The sequence below is a fragment of the Echeneis naucrates genome, chromosome 12 (assembly GCF_900963305.1).
Source record: "Echeneis naucrates chromosome 12, fEcheNa1.1, whole genome shotgun sequence".
In the NCBI taxonomy this organism is placed as follows: domain Eukaryota; kingdom Metazoa; phylum Chordata; class Actinopteri; order Carangiformes; family Echeneidae; genus Echeneis; species Echeneis naucrates.
Genome location: NC_042522.1, coordinates 9,113,834 through 9,133,637, shown reverse-complemented (window position 1 = coordinate 9,133,637; position 19,804 = coordinate 9,113,834). Strand labels below are relative to the sequence as shown.

Here is a 19,804-nt window from a genome sequence, read left to right as displayed (position 1 = left end):
ACCCCCTCCCTCCCTTTTTTTTTTTTTTTTGTTATCAACCGGACGGTCTGACGTCATCACCCAGCTCCAGGAAGGTCTGAGCGGCTCGCGCCTGCAGCTGCCTTCAGACCAGCTAACGGACGGCAGCGGTGCGTTAGCTCAGCCGGCCGCTGATTGAAGAAACCGGCCGACACGGCTCAGCGGTGTTGTCGCACGTCTGAATGTGTGCAGAGAAGGTAGCGCGCTTTTTGCACTGACCAGCGTTTTATGCAACCAGCCCTGCTCACCAGGCACGACCATGTCCGCCGCTGCTAACAGCGCTTCCACAGACAACAACGGAGACTCGGGGCTAAACGGTAAGAGAGACGCGTCCACATGTTTGACCGGAGCGTCCTGTCAGTGTCGTGTGTCGCCGCTGTATGTTACCAATAAGTTTATGGTGGCCTTTTAATAATTGGAGGTAATTTAATTTGGCCGTAATGGGGTTTTTTTTCCCTCGCCGAAGCAACATTGAAGGAGGAGTAAGAACGCTATGTTCCGTGTGTTTATTGACAGTGGGCGCACCAATGGCGTTGTGACAGGTTTGACTGAGGGGCCAGTTAGCCAATCAGAGATTCACGCGAAGCCGTGGAGGCGGGTATCAAGGTCGTCAACAAGGCGAGATGGAAGAAATCAGAAGTGGCAAAAATGGGGACAGAAGTGATAATTTACAAGTATTCGTACTTTACACTGAGTGAAGCGAGAGCCCAGCGCAGATGACTAGACTTTAGGCTGTATACAGCCTCCTTGTGCAGTATTCAGATATCAGTCCCTACAGAAATACACAGATTCATGAAATACTCCCTCTCAAAATAATTGCGTTTTATTTTTGAATCGCTTGTTGAAAAACATTTTCACACGATGCTTCCTCGACAGAAGTCCATATCTGTGTATAACCTGGACACTCGGTTAGATGAGTGTGATAACACGTAAAACATCTGCATTTATGGGCAACAGAGACGTCAACAAAGGCATGTTTATCACACTGACTCAGTGGGGCCTCAGAAAGCTCTTGTGGTTTAACTTTTACCACACTACGGAAGGCCATGACTTGGCATGCTATTTATGGCCACAGTGACAACAGGACAGACGTTTCGGACGTGCAGAGGGTGGATAAAGTGTTAAAGCACAAAACAGTAAAGGAAAACAGAGGCTGGGCCATGAAAAGCCACAATCAGCAGTCAGACTTTCCAGCCCCTTTTCTTGTTCAAGAAACGGTATTTAAAAAGGAGTGGAACGCCAGCAGTGGATAGGACCTCTAAAAGATGGAACAAGCTGTGAGCATTTGGCTGGTGGTTGGTGATAAATTCATGCCCTGGTTTATGAAAGCTGACATTTGTGCATTCAACAGACTGTAGTCTTGTTGTGTAACCCAGTGGTTTCCAGCCTTTTTTGGATCCAGCACCTCCCATCATTAATCCAGAGCCCTTTACTGTATCTCTTCAAATAAAATGTCTTCCCTGAATATTATTGTTGCTTGTTGCTCTGTATATGTCTTATGATTATCTTTGTATCATAGAGTAGACTAATTGTATTCCTTTTATAGTAATATGTGTTCAGCAAAGCAAGGTTATTTATATAGTTCATTTCATTTCACACAAAGGTAAGTCAATGTGCTTTACATATGCTACCTTTTAAAAATTTGGACACACCTTCCTGTTCATTAGAATGAGAAAGTGTGCCCAAACTTTTGACTGGTAGTGACATGCATAAAAACAAAGTCATAAAATTAAAATTATGAAAAAGTGCATAATGTCTCTGAAAAACATGCCATTGTGTGTAAAATAATTTCATTGAACTGAATGGTTGGAAGAGTAGTTTGGTTGGGCGCACAAAAAGGATTTTATTGCATCTAAATGCTTGATCATCCATTAAACACTATGGGATTTGTGCATTAGTGGAAGAAGGTCTAAACATTGCACATAACCTCAAGGCATTGAATTGTGTGTTAGTGGTGGTTGTCTTGTAAGTTTTACATTTGTAACCACGGTAATAACACAGCATTTAAGATGTATTCTTGCGAGATACAAAGGCTTTCAAGAGGAAGAAACTCTAAATTTCTTTTACAGGCAATACCAAGGAAGAGTTGACAGGGGGAACATGATATGAGTGAAATTTTTACAAATGGTACTCTGCTTTTCCCACTCTCTTCAAAGACAGCAAGGAGCTGCTCTTGAGTAAGCAGACAGAAGCACTGAAGAAAGTGCCATGGAAACAACATGACTTTTGTCTGGTTGCATTGGTGTTGACTGGCTGGTTTTAATATTGTGTACGAAAAATTGCAAGATTCAATTCGTCCTAGGAATTTGTGTGGAAAGTTAAATGTTCCAAAGGATCACCTCAACATCCCCCTTTGAAAAAATATTGCTTCCAGCACCATCTGACATTCACTGAATATCTGCTGTTTCTTTTTTGATGTTTCTGCTTGTCAACAAAGGGAGGTACCCTTGTTGAGAAAAAGTGGTCATCTGTTTTGTTTTATTATTGCATCTTGGAAAACTTGCTGAAGGCCTGTTAATACTAAAATATCATCCATGTTAATTTCTTTGCGAGTGAGTTTGGCTGACTAATCTAGTGGGCGGTATTATGCATGACAGTCAGAAATTCATAGCAGATTTTGTTGGTGGCATTGGTACCTATTGTCACAATTCATGATGAGACATCGCTGTGGGGACAGTCAGACCATGCACTTATCAGATGGCGATGCCAACAGTGTGCTCTGTTATCTGACACTGTTATTTTTGGCATTTCCCAGGGCTCAAACACCAGTGCCATAAACATTTTATCTGGTACCTGGATCTTCAGGTGATAGGCAGTCTCAAACCTCCTCTGTCTTGTCTAAGCTTAGCATCAGCGGATCAAAGAGGTCATACCATGTCTGCGTCCTCTACGCTATCCAACAGCTGATAACGGCTCTGTGGCCAGAATGTTCGGAAGCGTCAGCTCCATGGCAACGTGGTTTTTAGTCCTCGGAGCAGAGACAATGGGCTGTCGACAGCAGCTTGGCCAACAGTCCACTGTGTAATCCGCGGGATGAGTGTGAGTGCTGAGTCGAGGCCTATTTAGGGGGGAGGGGTGTGGTACTTGGGTAGTGGGTATAGCTGTTCTGATGCATGTGAAATACAGTACCCTGATGAAAGCTCATGAGAACATGGTGTTTACTTACTGTTATGGGGTCATGTGACTAGCTCTACAGGCCTTCCTCTTTTACTTTTGGTGAATGCTGATGGAGAAAGTGCTTTTATTGCTTTATGAGGGCAAATTTTAAAGAATTTTTCACCCCATTCTCCAGATTCCTGGCTAACCAGCCCTTCTTCTGTATTTGTAAGTCAGCTTTTACATGCTGGGCTTCAGCTGCGAGTCCATGCCAGGGCTCACGTACACACGGAGCACATCATATATCATGGCCAGGGTCTACAAGAAACCACAGCACACACTTGGGCTGGCATTTTTACTGACATTTTGTCACACAGCAGTAAGTAGAGCTTTACTCCTAAACTTCTTTGACTGACAATCTCAGTCTCTAGGTCTTTTTCTTTCCTCCCAGCATGGGATCAGGAAATCACCTTCTCTTTTTCAAGCCAATATTTTTCTGAAGTCTTCTTTTGTTGACTTTGTGCTCTGGCCTCAGTGACCCCAAAAAGAGAAGAGGTAGATATTGTTCCATGTCAAAGCAGGAAAAACACAGGTAGAGATGTGATTATTAGTGCCTAATTCCTTTAAGTGTGTCAGCTGCTATGCCCCTGTATTGTGCATGCTGGGTCACCATGACACTAACAATTAAAAAGAGCCTTCATTTATTTTATTTAATTTTTTTTTACTTGTACAAATGTCTGATGTGAAAAGGTCTTTCCAGCCTCAAACTGTCACACAACCTGCACCTACAGAAGCACAGATGGGTTATTCTCATCAATCCTTACCAAACATATTCAAATGGGGGATGTCAGCTCTTGCTCTGGGCATAATATTGGCTTATTGCTCTCAACAGGATTTTGGTTTATTGTCATTACTTTCCACTGTTTCTTTATTGTTGCCAATCCTGTAACTTTTATCCAGACAAGTTCACAGTATAAAATTTTATGATCTCCAATTTTTCAACTGCTGCACAATGCATTGGAGTACGATTTAAATCACAATATGGCCTTGTGTAATAGTCATATCGCGTGATCTGTAATTTGTTTAAAGTTACGTGTCACAACAACATTCTGCATTGTCAGCACCCAAAGTGTTGTGGCGCTACAGAGAGGCCATTGATCTGCAGTCCTAGTTATACCATTGTCAAACAGTCCAGATGTCCATGGTGTCCATTTGTTTTTACTGCATTAACAGAGGTGAGTGAAGCTCATGTGTTTGTGTTTTTCCTCCGAATAGGATCTTGGGTGGAGTTGGAGATGAACAGAGGTGCAGCTGGCTCAACTCAGTCATCCTCTACAGGAAGCCCGGCCTCAGTCCTGCTACCCCTCCCACAGGTGGAGGAAGAGGAGGCCATGGTAGGGGGGCTGGAGCACGTCCCATCATCATCCTCAATTCATAATGGAGACATGGAGAAGATCCTGTTGGATGCACAGCATGAGTCGAGCCGTAGCAACTCTTCCTGCGACAGGTGATTTTTTTTTTTTTTTTTTTTCCTTCCCTCCCCCCCAAAACCCAAATTGTCACCTCTGAAGCATCCCTGAGACAATACTGAGCCCCCAGGTCCCCCAGAGGGAAATAATTTAAATGCAACATGTGTATTAAATTAACCTAGAAACATTTTGTGGTATATTAGTGTAGTCAATGCAAATTAAAGTTGAGGACATGGGATTCTCCACTACAACAGATTACTTCAAAGAAGGTCATGAGTTCTTGGATTCCTCTAAGACTGTATTCATAGCTGCGGAAGATTGGACCACATGGTGAACTTGGTGCTCATCTTAAGTTCTAGGTTACTTTTCTCACGCAGTTTATAGCAGCTTGTTGTAGGACACACAACAGAGTTGATTTTGGAGCTAATGCCAAAACAAAAATCACTTAATTGCCCTAGCTATTATGTAAAACATCTTTAGAAACTCCTGCAGTGCATCTGACTGGCCATTATTAACAAGTCAATAATACCCAGCTCTTCTCTTCTCTCTTCATGTATGGTACTATACAGGAAAGTAATGAACCTGAACTTTAATACATATATATTGAATATGATCATATGCATTATCTACATGTGAAATCCCCCAGCAACAATATAACACAAAGAAAGTCTGTGTTTACTGTATCTTAACTACATGTGATCATGACATAAACATTTGTTTGACTTTTTGGATTACACTTTAGCTTTTATTCATCTTAAAGACTGCATCATGTGCAGTTTATGTCTAATGTTTATCTCTAATGAAAACTATAATTTTAAAGATACTGAATTGTTCAATTGTACTTTTAAGACTTCCAATTGCAAACAGTCTCCTTACAGCAGGAACAACCGCCTCAATAAGACAGTCAATGAAAATCTTCCATTGCAAAGATAACAGCCTCGTTGAGCAACTGTCTTTAGATATAACTCCATAAGGTTGTTAACGTTTTCTGTCACAGCATGCCTCCCATTTTATTGCACACACTAAGAAAAATCCTGAGTCTTCCAGCAATATCATGTGCTTTTGTATAATCAGCAAGGCTGTGATAAAGCAGAACTTATCAGAGAGCAGGGAAGTCAGCTGTCAGTGCGTCACCTGAGGAGGATTTCAAGCCACGGACACTAAATCAACAAGCTACTCTGAGAATCAGGAAGACAAACATAGGCATGGCAGTGTCTCGCATAGACGCAATCCAAGAGTTGTAAGCACAGTGTGAATTAAGAAAATGTTTACTCATCCCTTCCGACATACACACCTCTTTACACATTGTCCGAGAGGTCATAGTAGAGGAGCAGCTGAACTCTACTGCTATTTTTAACAACCATTGATCACCTGATTTATTTATTTATTTATGTTTATAATTAGAATACCCTTTATTTATCTAGCACTTTTCTTAGCATAATTACAGCGTGCTTGACAGTAAAGAGTAGGGGTGAATTAAAACACAGGGATTACAAACTAAGTAAACAGGGGTACAAATCTTCTGTATACTAGGAAAATAAAACACAGCTATTCAGATAAATAATGTTTTCCACCATCTGGCATTAAGGGACTAGTCCTCAATATTTCTTATAGATAACCTCAAGAATTAAGTAAAGGCATTCAGTTTTTCTTTTAACCTGTTGAGTTCAGTTTATTATGTGGACTCAAATAATCAAAAGAGAGCTGTAATCAAGGATATGAATGTGATAAGACCAGGAGATGAAAAAGTGTTTCCTCTGTGAAGTCTGTGTGCGCTACATCCTGGCACCTGAGTTATAAATCTTAATAGTAGGCGGATAAATCGAAACGGCTTCACTGGCAGCAGAGCCTGTACCCAAGACACTGTTGCTATGACTACCAAGGTGATCACCTGATTGCATTGCACATCAGTCATTTAAACAGCCTTAAACCTTATAAACTCCTACACGAACCTTTTCATAGGGAATGTTAAGGATCATAACTTTTTGTTTTTGATGTCGCATCCAGCCCTCCACGGCCTCACAGTCCCCAGGATGAGGGACAGATCATCTTTGACGTGGACGTGACCAGCAGGAGAGACAGTCAAGTAAGAGTCTGTGTGCTCGTTGGGATCTCTATCACTCTGTTGCTATGGAAACCTTGACTAGTGCCACTAAAGTGGTGTGTGTACTTGTGAATGACAGAAGTTCCTGCCTTTCGTTTCTATGGGGATCACTCTTGCACCCAGTATGGAGAACAACTTCCTTTGTACAGTATGCTGTCACCATGACTATGTTTCTCATTTCTCTAATGTGCCAGGGCATTCTGGGAAAATCTAGTTTGTTTTAGTGCATTTAGTGCAAGCTTTTTTGATGTCTTTCAGGATATTTTATTCACATTTGTGCATGTGTATGCTACCAATATAGACAGTAAGTCTCCAGGCAAAGTACCTAAACTCTATTTATGTATTGGTCTTCAGTCAGAAGAGGACGTCTTGGATAAAGAGAGGGACATGGACATCTTAATGAAGGACGCAGATTGGGTTGCTGACTGGTCTAGTCGACCGGAAAATATTCCCCCCAAGTAAGTTTCAGCATGGTAAACATCAGCATGATGTTTCCATGGTTACCGAACACACACAGCTGCTTGTTTGTACTGTGAAAGGGGGTATGGTAGTAAAGTTGATCTAATGCACAAACAGTAAGCCAAATAACAAACCCTGTCATTGAAACTGTGATGATATGAGCTTTTGATCATATGTTGTTGTTGAAGGTTTATTCATTAACATAGGTTTGCATTACAAAAATCTGTGGAAGTGGCATTTTGTTTTGAAAAGAGCTCTTTTTTCAGTGTAAAAAATCTAAAAACAGTTAGATGGAAGTTGTTATCCAATTAAACTGGCATATATTTTAATGATCCAGCCAGCATCTCCTGTTATATAAAACCTTCAGCTTCCTGTGGGTCAATTTGCAACGCAATTGCCAACATTATGCTTCAAGGCTCCAACATATATGGCCGGAGGCCTGGAATAAGGACATGTTCCTCACCTTTATTATCCTCCTGCAGCAGACACCATAAACAACAGTAGCTTCTGTTACTGCTGCTAAGTTATGAGCTCAATTAAAAGGCTAATCGTGAGGAAATGAGAGGCATCCCCACCTCAGAATCTCTCCAGAAACCCAAATTCAATACATTTTATTTCACTTAATGGTGAATTTCAGGTCTTATAAGTGGTGTCTTGGTGGAAGCCTTGAAAACTGCTGTGGGGTTACAACTGATAAATATTTTTTTATCATTGATTCATCAGGTGATTCCTTGTCCATTACAGCTTCCCAAGGTGATGTTATAAATTTAATTAAAAAAATGTCATGTTCATAATCCAAAAAGATTTTCAATGTGCAATTATAGAAAAACCAAGAAATGAAGCAGATTCTCAACAAAAGCTTTTCAGTGTTTTTCATTTTTGCTTCACGAATTGCTTTACGGGGACTTGTGGGGAATATTTACCTTAACTGTCAGGTTTTTGGTGGGCTGCTGAGTTTACAGACTGCTCTGCGTGATTTGCACAGGGAGTTTCATTTCCGTCACCCTCGGCGTTCAGTGACGCTCAGCATGAGGAAGACTGGGGCCATGAAGAAAGGAGGCATCTTCTCTGCAGAGTTCCTCAAAGTCTTCATCCCCTCGCTGCTACTATCGCACATCCTCGCTTTGGGGCTGGGGTAAGAAACAGTACGGATCATCTGACTGTTCATGATAAGTGGGCAGCAAGACTGATAATAGTTTAATGAACCAATTTTTGTTTGGTTTGGTCAGATATCCAGAGTGGGAAACTGGCATTTACATAGAGCACTAAAACTTTGCCTGGATCCAAAACATGAGTTACTGATTATCAAAGGCATTCAGCAGATGTTTAACATTGTACAAAGTTTGGTAGAATAAATTGAGTAGTTCAAAAATTAGAATGCAGAATTGCTACGTTTGCAGCCCATTTACCATTTATTCTACATTATTGGCTTATTATTGACAAGCAACTCCTAGTTGTTGTGCAGCCCAGCAGGTGGCGCTGTAGAGTTGTGTTTCTGTCTGACAAATTTGCAGAGCAACTGCTCGCTGAATTGCTGCACACCTGTTGTCTCATAGTGAACTGCAACTCTCCCTGGAGGCTTGCTGGGTGTAATAACATTTTTACAACAATCCTGGTACCTCAGTCACATAGTATCACTGCACTGATGGACTCATGGATGTGTGGCCATATGCAAATAGTCTGAATAACTAACCTGCAATAATTTTCCTTACTGTCGGCCATTCAAAGATTCATATGTACATATTGACAATGCCACAGTTTTGTGAACTGGTATAGACAGCAGAAGACATGAAGAATTTAACTAAAGGGTAATAGTTTCTGTTAGTCTTCAACTTTTTGTTGAACCTCATAATTATTTGTGAAATTTTAAAGTCCCCCCTTGTTCTTAATGCTACATTTCTGTAATGCTGAGTGGTAGTTACAAGTCACTGTTTAGACATACTGATATACTGTCTTGTATATTCGTTGTGTCTGGTACCAGCTGTCTAAAGTAACTAGGATGTTAATGGAAAATAAAATTACCACAGGATTTATCTGATTGATTCATTTGCTGAAAAAAAAAAAAGTGGTTTAATGGCACCCAGCTGTAAAATTAGATGTTTTGAAGCTCATATCTGCCTTGGAGCAGTAAAAGTACCTTTTAACACAAAATTCCTCTTGTTCATCTGCAATGCCTGTGTATAAGAAGTCCAACTTAATGCAGTGTAAAATATCCTGCAGTTTGGAATTCTCTGGCTCAACTTCGGTCATTTTTTAGGAACTCATTAAAAGGTGATGACAGAATAACAAATCTAACTTCAGCAGCTGAAAGATGATTCCTGAGCTAATATCATGGCGTTAGGACGATGTTGTTTTTATTTGGCTGTTGACAAGGAAATACCATGCGTGCCTTCCTTGACAAATGACCATGTTTTTTCCTGTAATGGCAGTTTTACCAGTCTAATTCTCATGGTACAAGGTGTGAACGTGATCATGACTGCTTTGGGGCCGTGTCTTTCTTTTCAGAGTCTATATTGGAAAGAGATTGACTACGCCACCTGCCAGCTCTTTCTGAAGCTGAAACTGAAGAAAAGTGCCTGAGAAATGGCCAAGAGTTGTTGAAGAAAACTTTGTTGACGTGAGAAGACCGGACGCCCCTCTCTCCCCTTTTGTTCCCGCCTGCTTCCCCTCCTCTTCCCTGAGATATGACATGTTCTCAGGAGAAATGCATCTGCCTTTTCCTCTTTGCCCTCCCTCCTTCCCCCTCCCCTTTTTACTCGATTGGCTGCTTTGACTGTCTGTGGACCCCCCCCCCCTTAATAGCCTTCACTCAATTGTAGAAGCTTTTCAAAGAATTATTGTCCTATTTCCTTTACCGCGGCGACTGTCCTGAGATGTTGATGGAGATGGGGTTTCAGGGTGGGTCGCAGCATTAAACCAAACTCTTCTGCTTCACATATTCTCCTCTTGCCCTTTTATCATTTGAAAAAAGGGAGGACTGTCCAATTTTAGAACTAACCACAGATTGTGCCACCTACACAAGTAGCCCAACAATCAACCCCACTGGGTTCAATGAAATTCTGAGTCAGCTACATGAACTGAAAATGTGATCATGCCTTTTTGAAAGTATCCATTTTCTTCATCTTCTCTAGGTAGTATTACCTTTTTTCTTCTTTTTTTCATGTATTTCACTACAGCGGTGGTTTAATGAGAAGTTGTAAAGAAAGAGGTTAGCACAGTGGCCATCCCAAACCACAAGCGCTCATGAATTGCACTGGAGGAGTCTCTGGCTCTGTCTAGAGGTGTGACACTTTATCACCTTGACGGTAACGAGAAACAAATCTATTCACCTCTGCAGCTGGATGAATATTTTGCAAGGTGAAAATAACTGGAAACCAGGGTGTAGGTGTGTGTTCAGTACATGCAGGCAGCGTGTCCCTCTGTGTATGTGTACACTAACAGTATTTTGTTGTTTGGTCAACGGCACGATATGGTCGAGAAACGTCTGTCCAAACAGTCTGTGTTGGACATGGACCAAGCAGTCCATGTTGTTCTTCCAGTGAGCCTCTGGGTCGAGCTACAACATATCGTAGAGCTGCTTTGGTCTTTGCTGGTCAGTTCCCTGTTATCTTTACTCCAAACTGGCCTGGATATTAAGTGGAAATGTGGAAATTCTTTTTAGTCTGGATTTTATGTGATCAGAGAGGATTTGATACCAAAAAGCATGAAAATAATAGATGAACAGGTACGGACATTTGTTTTCATGAGGTTTTGACTGATTTTTATGTAGAAGATATTTCAGTTAAATATTGAACTTGAAAGAACTGAGGAATTATATAAGGAATTTTCCTTTGGAAATGTTAGTAGAGAGATTGTTCAGTAGTCCAGAAGACAGCAGTGGTCAGCCATGCCTCCAAACACTCCATCACATTTGCCAAAATTTCAAAGCAACAGGTAGAAATATGTCATAGCCGCTAGTGAAGGGAGCTGACTATAGAGTCAGTCGGGCCGTACCTACCCGCTGACCATTTCTACATTTGTTTGTCTTCCTCGAGTGACGCCTCAGACATGCAGCAGCTTGTAAGCGACTGATGGATTGTTGTCTAAGAACAGGTACGAGGCGAGCAGGTCTGCAGAGGTCATACATTTGCACAGCATGATGTAGAAGAGCCAATATCAAGCATCAGCTGCACAGCAGTATTTCTGAGGTTGGACTGTGGTCATTAGAAGTGCATCCACTGTAGCCAGATCTGGTTTAAATATTATTTAGAAAAGTTTTTGCCGCAGCAGATTTTCCATTCAGAATGAAGTAATTCCTTGCAAGACATTTTCAGGTGTGAGGTTTAGGGGTACAAAATGACACCAGTTCCACTTTTTAAGGTGTACATTATGTTGCCTCCACCTGAAGCATCACATTTCTGACACAGAAAGTCAACAACACCGACAACAACAAGCATGAACGTTGCCTTGGTTCCTTTTCATAAGATGCATTTCAGTGTCCAACTTCATCAGCAAGAGAAGAACAGACAAAAAATCTTAAGTGAAACAAACAAAAGAAGCGAAAGATTTAGGTAATTGTGAGTACTTATTTTGTTTTTTTGACCCTACTGGCAAAATGTACCTGTGAAAACTTTAGATGATTGTAATTTCCCCTCGTCAGCTACCTGTTGTCTTTCTGTTTTTTTTTTTTTTTTGTTGTTTTTTTTAACTTCTTAGAAAATCTGATGATCAACCTGCGGTGATCATGTTAAGGCCTCGAGTCTGCCCATTGTCCATTTCAGCCACAGAGACACTGCACTGCTACTTTGTGGGACAGCCATGTTTTTGCCTGTGTCTGTACATGATGGTGGATTGTTCTTTCCTGGTTGTTGTTTTTTTTCCACCTCTCATTTTTATTTTTATTTATTTATTTTTTTTGGTGTCAGAATATTCTGAATGCACAGAGCAGGAGTCAAGATGTGGAGTGTGAAAATAAAAACCCTATTGTCTATGGCAGGGCCTGATGTGAACAGGAAATGGAAAGAGATTCCCCCACAAATTACAATGGTCTAACAGTAGTTATTGTAATGATGCATTTGCTTTATTTTTCTTTTTCCCGCTACATTGGAAAACTTGATTAAACATTTTGTCATTAAATATTACCTGAATGAAGCTTCTGAGTGTGAATTTTTCAGTTGGACACCTGCCATCAACATCCTGCATGACAAAATTGGCCTAATTCTGTTTTTTCTATTTAGTCATGGCTTTCTATATTTCAGTTTTGTCTAGAATAGGACTGAAATAAATTATGCTAATTAAGTTATCAGCACTAAAAGGGATCAAGTCTTAAAAAATCAGTAAGGTGGAGGGGAAAATGAACTCCCATCTGCTGAAGTAAGACCAAACAAGGTTTCATTCATTCAGCTTGTCCTTTGTGTGAGCCATCTTTTTTTTTTTTTTTTTTTTTTTTTTAATCCAAGTGTTTCAAGTGTTTTGCTTTTTCCATCCACTTGCCCCCACACCCTGTGGCCCTCAGCAGCTGGCATAGCCCACAGACTGTTGTTTTGGATGTGGCTCAAATCCACTGCATGCCTGGTCAGTTAGGAAACGCAGCTGAGGTCTGATGTTCCGGCCTCCACAGGAAGTCGCAGGATGTTTCCTTACTCAGTAGAAATTCCTAGGAGCTCAGCTTTACAATACCAGCAGGAAGACGCTCACATCAGTCAGTTGAGGTGAGAGGAATCAGTAGTTCAGAGCATTTATCATTTGCCCTGCTATGACTGCACTGCTTAAAGCCTTCCCTTTCTATGTAAATATAACATTTCCAGATGAATCAAGTTGCTCTTGGCTGAAGCCTTGTCCATCAACATTCCCACCCGCTGAGACTGAGATTTTTATCTGCTTGAATCAGAGAAGAGAGAACTCCAGAATGACGGCATTTCAGCACTGATTTTAGCATCAAACTGCACAGTGAGGCCTCTGATGGAAAAGGCTCCTATTTCTTTCCCCTTCATGCACTTCTCTCGCTCTCTCTCTGCTTCAGCGGCTGTACAGAGCTGTTCTGGGGAAGCACTGCACTCCAGTGGTGGTCTGTCAGTAATGCTTACTTCATGTTATTTTCCCTCAGCTTTTTTTCTTTCACATTTGTTTTTTCAGGCGTATTTGTCTCAAATCCTCAAGAACTAGGGGCAGTTGCTGTAGATGTTACAGAAATTTTAGTCATTCATTACCACTGATCGCTTCAGAAACCACCCTTTTCACATCCTGCATTAGGGTCTCTATGTCTGCAGCAAGTCTACTCAAGCTGAGTCATTGGGTCTTCCAGTCACCTCCTAGTCCTCCCAGTTAATGGATATTCCTTTTCTTTGCATCAGATTCCAATGTTTATTCGAAACTAAGCTGTTTTTAGGTCACTTTCACTGGTCAGACAAAAAACATGAGAGCCTTCTCGTCTAATCCATGAGAATGAATTGAGTTGGCTACAAGGTTGTTCCTTCCCTGATTAACTTCATTTGTGTAATGAGACCAAAGGAAACTGGAACAATTGTTTGTTTCGTTAAAGATAAAAATCATATCAGTTGTGCAAAGATAATGACACAATGGCTGATGTGACTGGGAGTCATACATCTGTCAGTTGGACACGTCAGTGATTGCAGTAGTTAACATAATTGAAGTTACAACAAAAAGAATTTAATTGATGAGTAATATAAGTAAATGTCACTGTCAGTTATGTCACTGCTTATAGTTTCAATCAGGTAAACAAAGACTGATCTCCACACAAACAATGCCTCCTCCAGTCCTCCTCCATCTTCCTTATATGAAACCTCAGAACACCTGATCTTAACCAATCCAGACACAGTGAGACCTGTAGCTCCTCCCACTGCAGCTGATGGCGTTACCATGGGTTACAGGGTGGTGGCCCGCTCTGTCTCCATCCCTCTGGTGAGGAAACATTCTTCCTCATCTCCTCAGGATTCAGCAGCACTACACCCCACTGCAGCAGCGTCCAGTGCCAGATAAAGCTGCCGTCATGAAGTGGCAGAAGGGGGAAATCTGGACATTGACAAAAATCATTTCAGTGTGCTCTTCAGATGCTGTGTCTGCAAATAAAGACAGCTTTTATGTGTGGTCAGTGTGACATATTAGGTAAGTTAATGCGTTAGATAACTGATCAAATGCCTTAAATAAATAAGGGCAAATCTTTTGATTATAGTCACAGTTATGGCCATAAAATACAGAGAACCCAGTTTCTGCTCATGGATATGTACATGTAGAGCAGGAAGGTTCAGTTCAGTTTGTCTTGTTCACCCACTCACTCAGCTCAACTGGTCATCTACAATTAAATGTAGATGACCAGTTTGAGTTCAGTTAAAGTGAACTCAAACTCAAAACACACGTTCAAAGCTATTAGTCACTGCTGCTCTTTCAGATTCAATATGAATATGTAAATCACTGTTGACCGAGAGAAAAGATCTGTATAGATATATAAGATAGGCAGTTTTGTTTTCTCGTGGGTGGTACCAACCAACATGCACACCGAATGGTGATGTAAACAGGCTGGTAATTATACTTTCTGAGTCAAGGACAGGCAGTGTTTAATTAGTAGCGGTGTTGTAAAAGGTCATAGTTTTTTGTATCTAAACAGATATTTATTGTTGATATTTGCTGGTACATTAAGTTCCCCTGTGTGCTACGGCTAAATTTGGCATGGTGCCTGCAAACTGATGTTAGAAATGGACTTTTCTCGCCTACAGCCATGTTAGCAGCTCTATCGGGGATCTGGTGCTTTCTGCTAAGCGATGATGTCAGCCTGGCCAGCACGCTGTTGCCCCACAACAAGAAGGTTGTGGCTTCTGTTCCTTTCTGTGAAGAGTTTGCATGCTCTCCCTGTGCTTGCGTGGGTTTCCTCAGGGTGCTCCGATTTCCTGCATACCCTCCAAAGACATGCATGTTTACCTAATTGCTGAGCGTGAGTGTGAGCGGTTGTTGGTCTCTGTCTGTCTCTTTGTGTTGGCCTGGTGACCTGTCCAGGGTGACCCCGCCCTCACCCAGTGTCAACTGGGATTGGCTCCAGCAACCCCCACAACCCAGAAACGGAAAAGCAACAGAAAATGAATGAATGAATGAATGAATGATGTCCGCATCATAACTCAGTGCAACAATGCTAATTTGATGTTTTTAAGATAATTAGCAGGTATAATGTTATTATTTAGTGACCAACTGTGTCGCAGCAACATGGCTGGGCTGACCCACGTTGAAGGCTTTGCCAACTGTGGCTGAAAAATGCAGCCTTCCTTTTCTGGGCAACAAAGGATCCAGCATGTCGATCCATCATAGTACAACCTTTTCCCAAGATTCATTGCACACCAGTAAGTAATAAGATTTCACTTTTAACTGTAAGTATTGGGTTTCACCTCAGTTGAACATCTGAGCTCAGTTGAGCTCGGATGTGTACAGGGCTGGTACAGCCAGCGTAAAAATTGAAATCCTCTGTTCTGTAGTTTCAGCAACAGCAACAGTGGAGCTGGTTTTGTTTTCATGTATGCGTACATGTGTCATGAAATGTGTCTGTGGAGGCACCAACTATAACTGTCGGTGTGATACAAGTATTTAGTGCAGATCAAAATGAAATGACTTTACAATGACTGCCTGACTACCAATGAGGGGACACAACGTCAGAATGGGTCCTACTTACAACATTTAAAAGAAATATAGCCTCTAGTTGTTTGTTTTTTACTTCACTTTAATGTGAGCAAGTGGATGGACTGATTGAGGCAGCCACGTCATTTAAAGTTACAGGCTTTTCATTAGGGCCCATCTGTGCTCAGGGAGGAAACTTTTCTTATTTGTGGCTTCAGCAAGTTTAAACTTTAAGCTTCTTACACATTGAGATCTGCCTTCCTGCATACTCCTCCAAATTGGTTATATGCAGCTAATGAATATGAAGTTGTCTTCTGCGGTATAAACTGAGCTAAACAGAGCTAATAATCTGTTCTAACAAAGGGCTCCAGTAGCTGATGAGATTCCACACATACTGCTGATCTCATTACTTGTCCTACATCTGTTCCTGGATGCCAGGACCATGCCCTTCCTGTCCTGAGACCAGACTCCCTCTCTGTTGTCTCTTCCAACTGTTTATCAGGCACGCTGCCAACTTTCCCCTCTAATTATCTAACACTCCCCCAGGTCTCTGCACTCAGTGGGGGATATTTGCTATTTTGTGTGGAAAGACATTTCAGCAATAAGCATGGGGGGGGGTGTCGGTGCACTGAGTGGGTCTTTGGGCGTGGCTGCACCTTGAACACTCCCTTTTCAGGATCCACCTCTGACAGCAGACTATGTTGGCCTCTCCTGCAGATCTGACCATCCACACACCCACACACACAGACAGACATGCAGCGGCCTTTGTAGCCCTTTGGGAGAGGAAATAGTAGCAGCAAAGCCATTTGCTGCCCACCATGTTGTTATGGCAACTGGGATGACATTGACTCTGTGTTAAAGTGTTTTCCATGGCCACTTGTGCAGAGAGCATTTGTCTGTTACAACATGAGTCAGGAATGAAGAATGTGTTAGCATTAGCTGCTGCTGCTGCTGCTTATTGATCAACATGCACCACTGATTTATTTATACCTCACAGCCATTTATTCCCTGTAAAGCCCGACTCTAAATGGAAAACACCTGTTACAAACCATAATTAATGTCGATGTCTATTACTCAAAATAATAGTCTAACTTTCCTTAAAGCAACATGGTAAGTTCATGATGCCAAATGTGAACAGGGGAGAGGGCTACCCTGGTTGCACTAGCTCGTTCAAATCCTAACCCTAACCCTAATTTGCCTATTCCCTGTCTACTAATTTGGCTTTTTAAAAGTAAGAAATACATGAACAACATCTCCAAGATCCGTAGCATCAGTACTGGCATCACCCAGGGGTGTGTTCTTTCCCCACTGCTCTTCTCCCTCTACACAACAGGCTGCCTACAGGCATGAGGTGAACCGACCGGTTGTCTGGTTTGGTCAGAACCACCTGACAGTGGATTTCAGGAGGAACCCGCTCACCCTACCCCGCCCCCTCACAATCATCAACAGAACAGTGTCTAGCGGGGACTCATTCAACTTCCTGGGAATCGCAATCTCCTGGAAACCTGAAGTGGACCGCCCACATAGACTGTCAGGAAGAAGGCCCAGCTGCTGGTCATCTTCTACACCACCATCGTCCAGTCTGTTCTCTGCACTTCCACCACTGTCTGGTTTGGATCAGCCACCAAGCAGCACAGGAACAGACTGCAACGGACTATAAGGTCTGCAGAGAAGATCATTGATGCCAACCTGCCCTCCATCCAGAGTCAGGAACCAGGCAGACCCCTCACACTGTGAACACAAACTGTTCAGACTGTTTCCCTCTGGTAGGCGCTACAGATATACATAAGATGTGTTTATATACCCTCCTTATGATACACTAGCAACGTGATTACAGTTTGTCCTTCATGACTTAAAGGGTGTTAACAACAGTCATACTATTGGTCTTACAGAAGAAGTTAGAAGTGTGAATTTGTAGATGAAATCAGACATGTGCACGCACAGTTCTAATCATGGCTGTAAAAACCCTCTGTACGGAATATAATTTCAGTGTTTACTATACTGGAATTAAGGAATAGGAAATTTACTGCAGCTGAGAACAGGACAGGAGCATTACTCTGTTGTGCAATAGCAGAGTAAAATGCAGCAAATGGATTATAATCTCAGAGGAGAGGACAATCTGACGCCTCAGTGCAGGGTTTGGCAATCAGATTACTCATTATCATGCACTGATGTCTGTAGTTCCAGTGGAGTTTGAGAACTTGAACTGAACTATTACTGTTAAACCGAAAGTGTGTTGATAAAATGAGGTGATTTAGTTTGTGCTACTGCACTAACACTGCATTTTGTAAATTCTGTCTCTACTGTGTTGCCAAGTCAGCTTTTCATGTTATTCACATCTAGTGAATCAATCAACTTTTATCTGGCAGCTGAGACATTTGAATTTCCCTGTGGGGAGAATACAGGTGATCTAATGGTCTGGTCATATGCTCCAAATATACTGCATTACAGCTTTTAAAATGAAATAGTACTGCTGTTATCCGTTAGAAAAAGATTAATAAAATATAGCTAATGGTTTCATTAACATCTAAAAATAACATCTTCCTTATATAGCAATAATAGAAAGTGATTAGATGCCTGTTTTACTATCCCCACTATAATGCTATGTTTTCTGTAGCCACTCCCACTAAGGTCATTAATGCAATACTTTTAAAATATAATGCAACTGAATAAACAGCCAGTTATAAAATACGAACTTAATTAAGACCCTGAAAATCTATTATCTTCATCAAATATTTGCTTTGAGCAACATGAAAGCACCAATTTTTGCCGGTTTTGTGGAAACTTTTTATTTGGATGTGATAATATATGCTTTTACTACTTTTTTAACCTCTGCACTCATATCACTGGTTTGAAGAAGGAAATACTGATCAAACCCCGTCCCCCACAATCCTTTCAGAAATAACACATGTTGAATAGCTGTGGGACTTTTGATACATGATAACTTAATTTACATACGTCTTTTCAAAACTTGTTTGTTTCTCGTTTAGTAGTGAATAATTAATGTTACTGAGTGAGTATTAGTTACTCAGAAATAATGTATTTTAAAGTTTAGATTTTTTCAGCAGTTTGAATTATTTACTAGACTGAAACTTCGCCCATGGTGCCCTGTTTGAAGTCGAATGATACATAAATAAAATCACACAAAAAATAAATTCAACTGAAAATGGTTTTGCATATAAAGAACCCACTTCTGTTTCTGTTCTCAAATAAGATATCCTTTCCTTCAATAGCCTTTCACAGTAGGTAACTGATAAACTTTACACTTTAATTTCCGGTGAAACAGACTGTCATAAAGTCATTATGCTAAAACTTGGAGTCATTCAAACTTCACTAAGTATGAAACATGACTATGTAGCGCATGCGAGCACAGGGTGTGGTGCTGAAGGGACAGCGCCCTTCATTGTTGGAGTAGGTGTGACTTTGGGGGAACTCTCCATGGTTCTGATCACCTCTTGACCCCAGACTTGTGCCAGGAACGCCCTGCAGAGAGACCCGGGCAACTGACGCGACATGCTCGTGTTATTAGATTACACTGCTTTTGGACTCAGCGGCAGCCAGGTCGCTAGACCCTGATGCATTAGAGCCAGGCAGAGAGAGTCCTCACCCTGGACGAGAAAGGACCGATCATTTCCGGACTGTCACATCTGATGCGCTCCCTGGCACCGCCAGCCTCTGAACGGGATCACACAGGCTACAGGTAATCCCTCCTCCCATAGCCCATTGGATCTGTGTTTTGACAGAGCTAGGCTGTCGGTCTCTTCCTCATATGCTGACTTAAATCTGGCTGCAGGCTGGAAGCTAATTTAGACTCATGAGTAAGCAATTAAAAAGTGTAGGCTGATCAAAGAGCAGGGAGACAGGGGGAGATTTTCTCATATCGCGACCTAATATCAGACATCACGCAGATTTATAGTGCATTCTCTCCCTCTCCCTCTCTCTCTACAGTGGGAGTGTTTTCATGCAGCATTAGCCTTACAGATTTGTTTGCGCTTTTGTCACAGTGCGACCACCTGCGCTTGAAAACCGGCAAAGGCGGTGGCTGTCCAGGGTTGCGTAG

General features: G+C 41.6%; 1 protein-coding gene across 2 annotated transcripts; it reads left to right on the top strand.

Annotated features, from left to right (window-relative positions):
* Positions 1-75: 75 nt before the first annotated feature.
* bnip3lb (BCL2 interacting protein 3 like b) lies at positions 76-12,266 on the top strand. Of its 2 annotated transcripts, none has more exons than XM_029516540.1 (6): positions 76-335; positions 4,513-4,621; positions 6,591-6,675; positions 7,042-7,145; positions 8,132-8,281; positions 9,652-12,266. In XM_029516540.1, the coding sequence occupies exons 1-6, from the start codon at positions 278-280 to the stop codon at positions 9,698-9,700; spliced, it is 555 nt and encodes a 184-aa protein (XP_029372400.1). In that variant the 5' UTR covers positions 76-277; the 3' UTR covers positions 9,701-12,266. The 2 variants fall into 2 exon arrangements, with proteins under 2 accessions (XP_029372400.1, XP_029372399.1); XM_029516539.1 differs by having other exon boundaries at positions 4,390-4,621; positions 6,591-6,669.
* Positions 12,267-19,804: the final 7,538 nt, after the last annotated feature.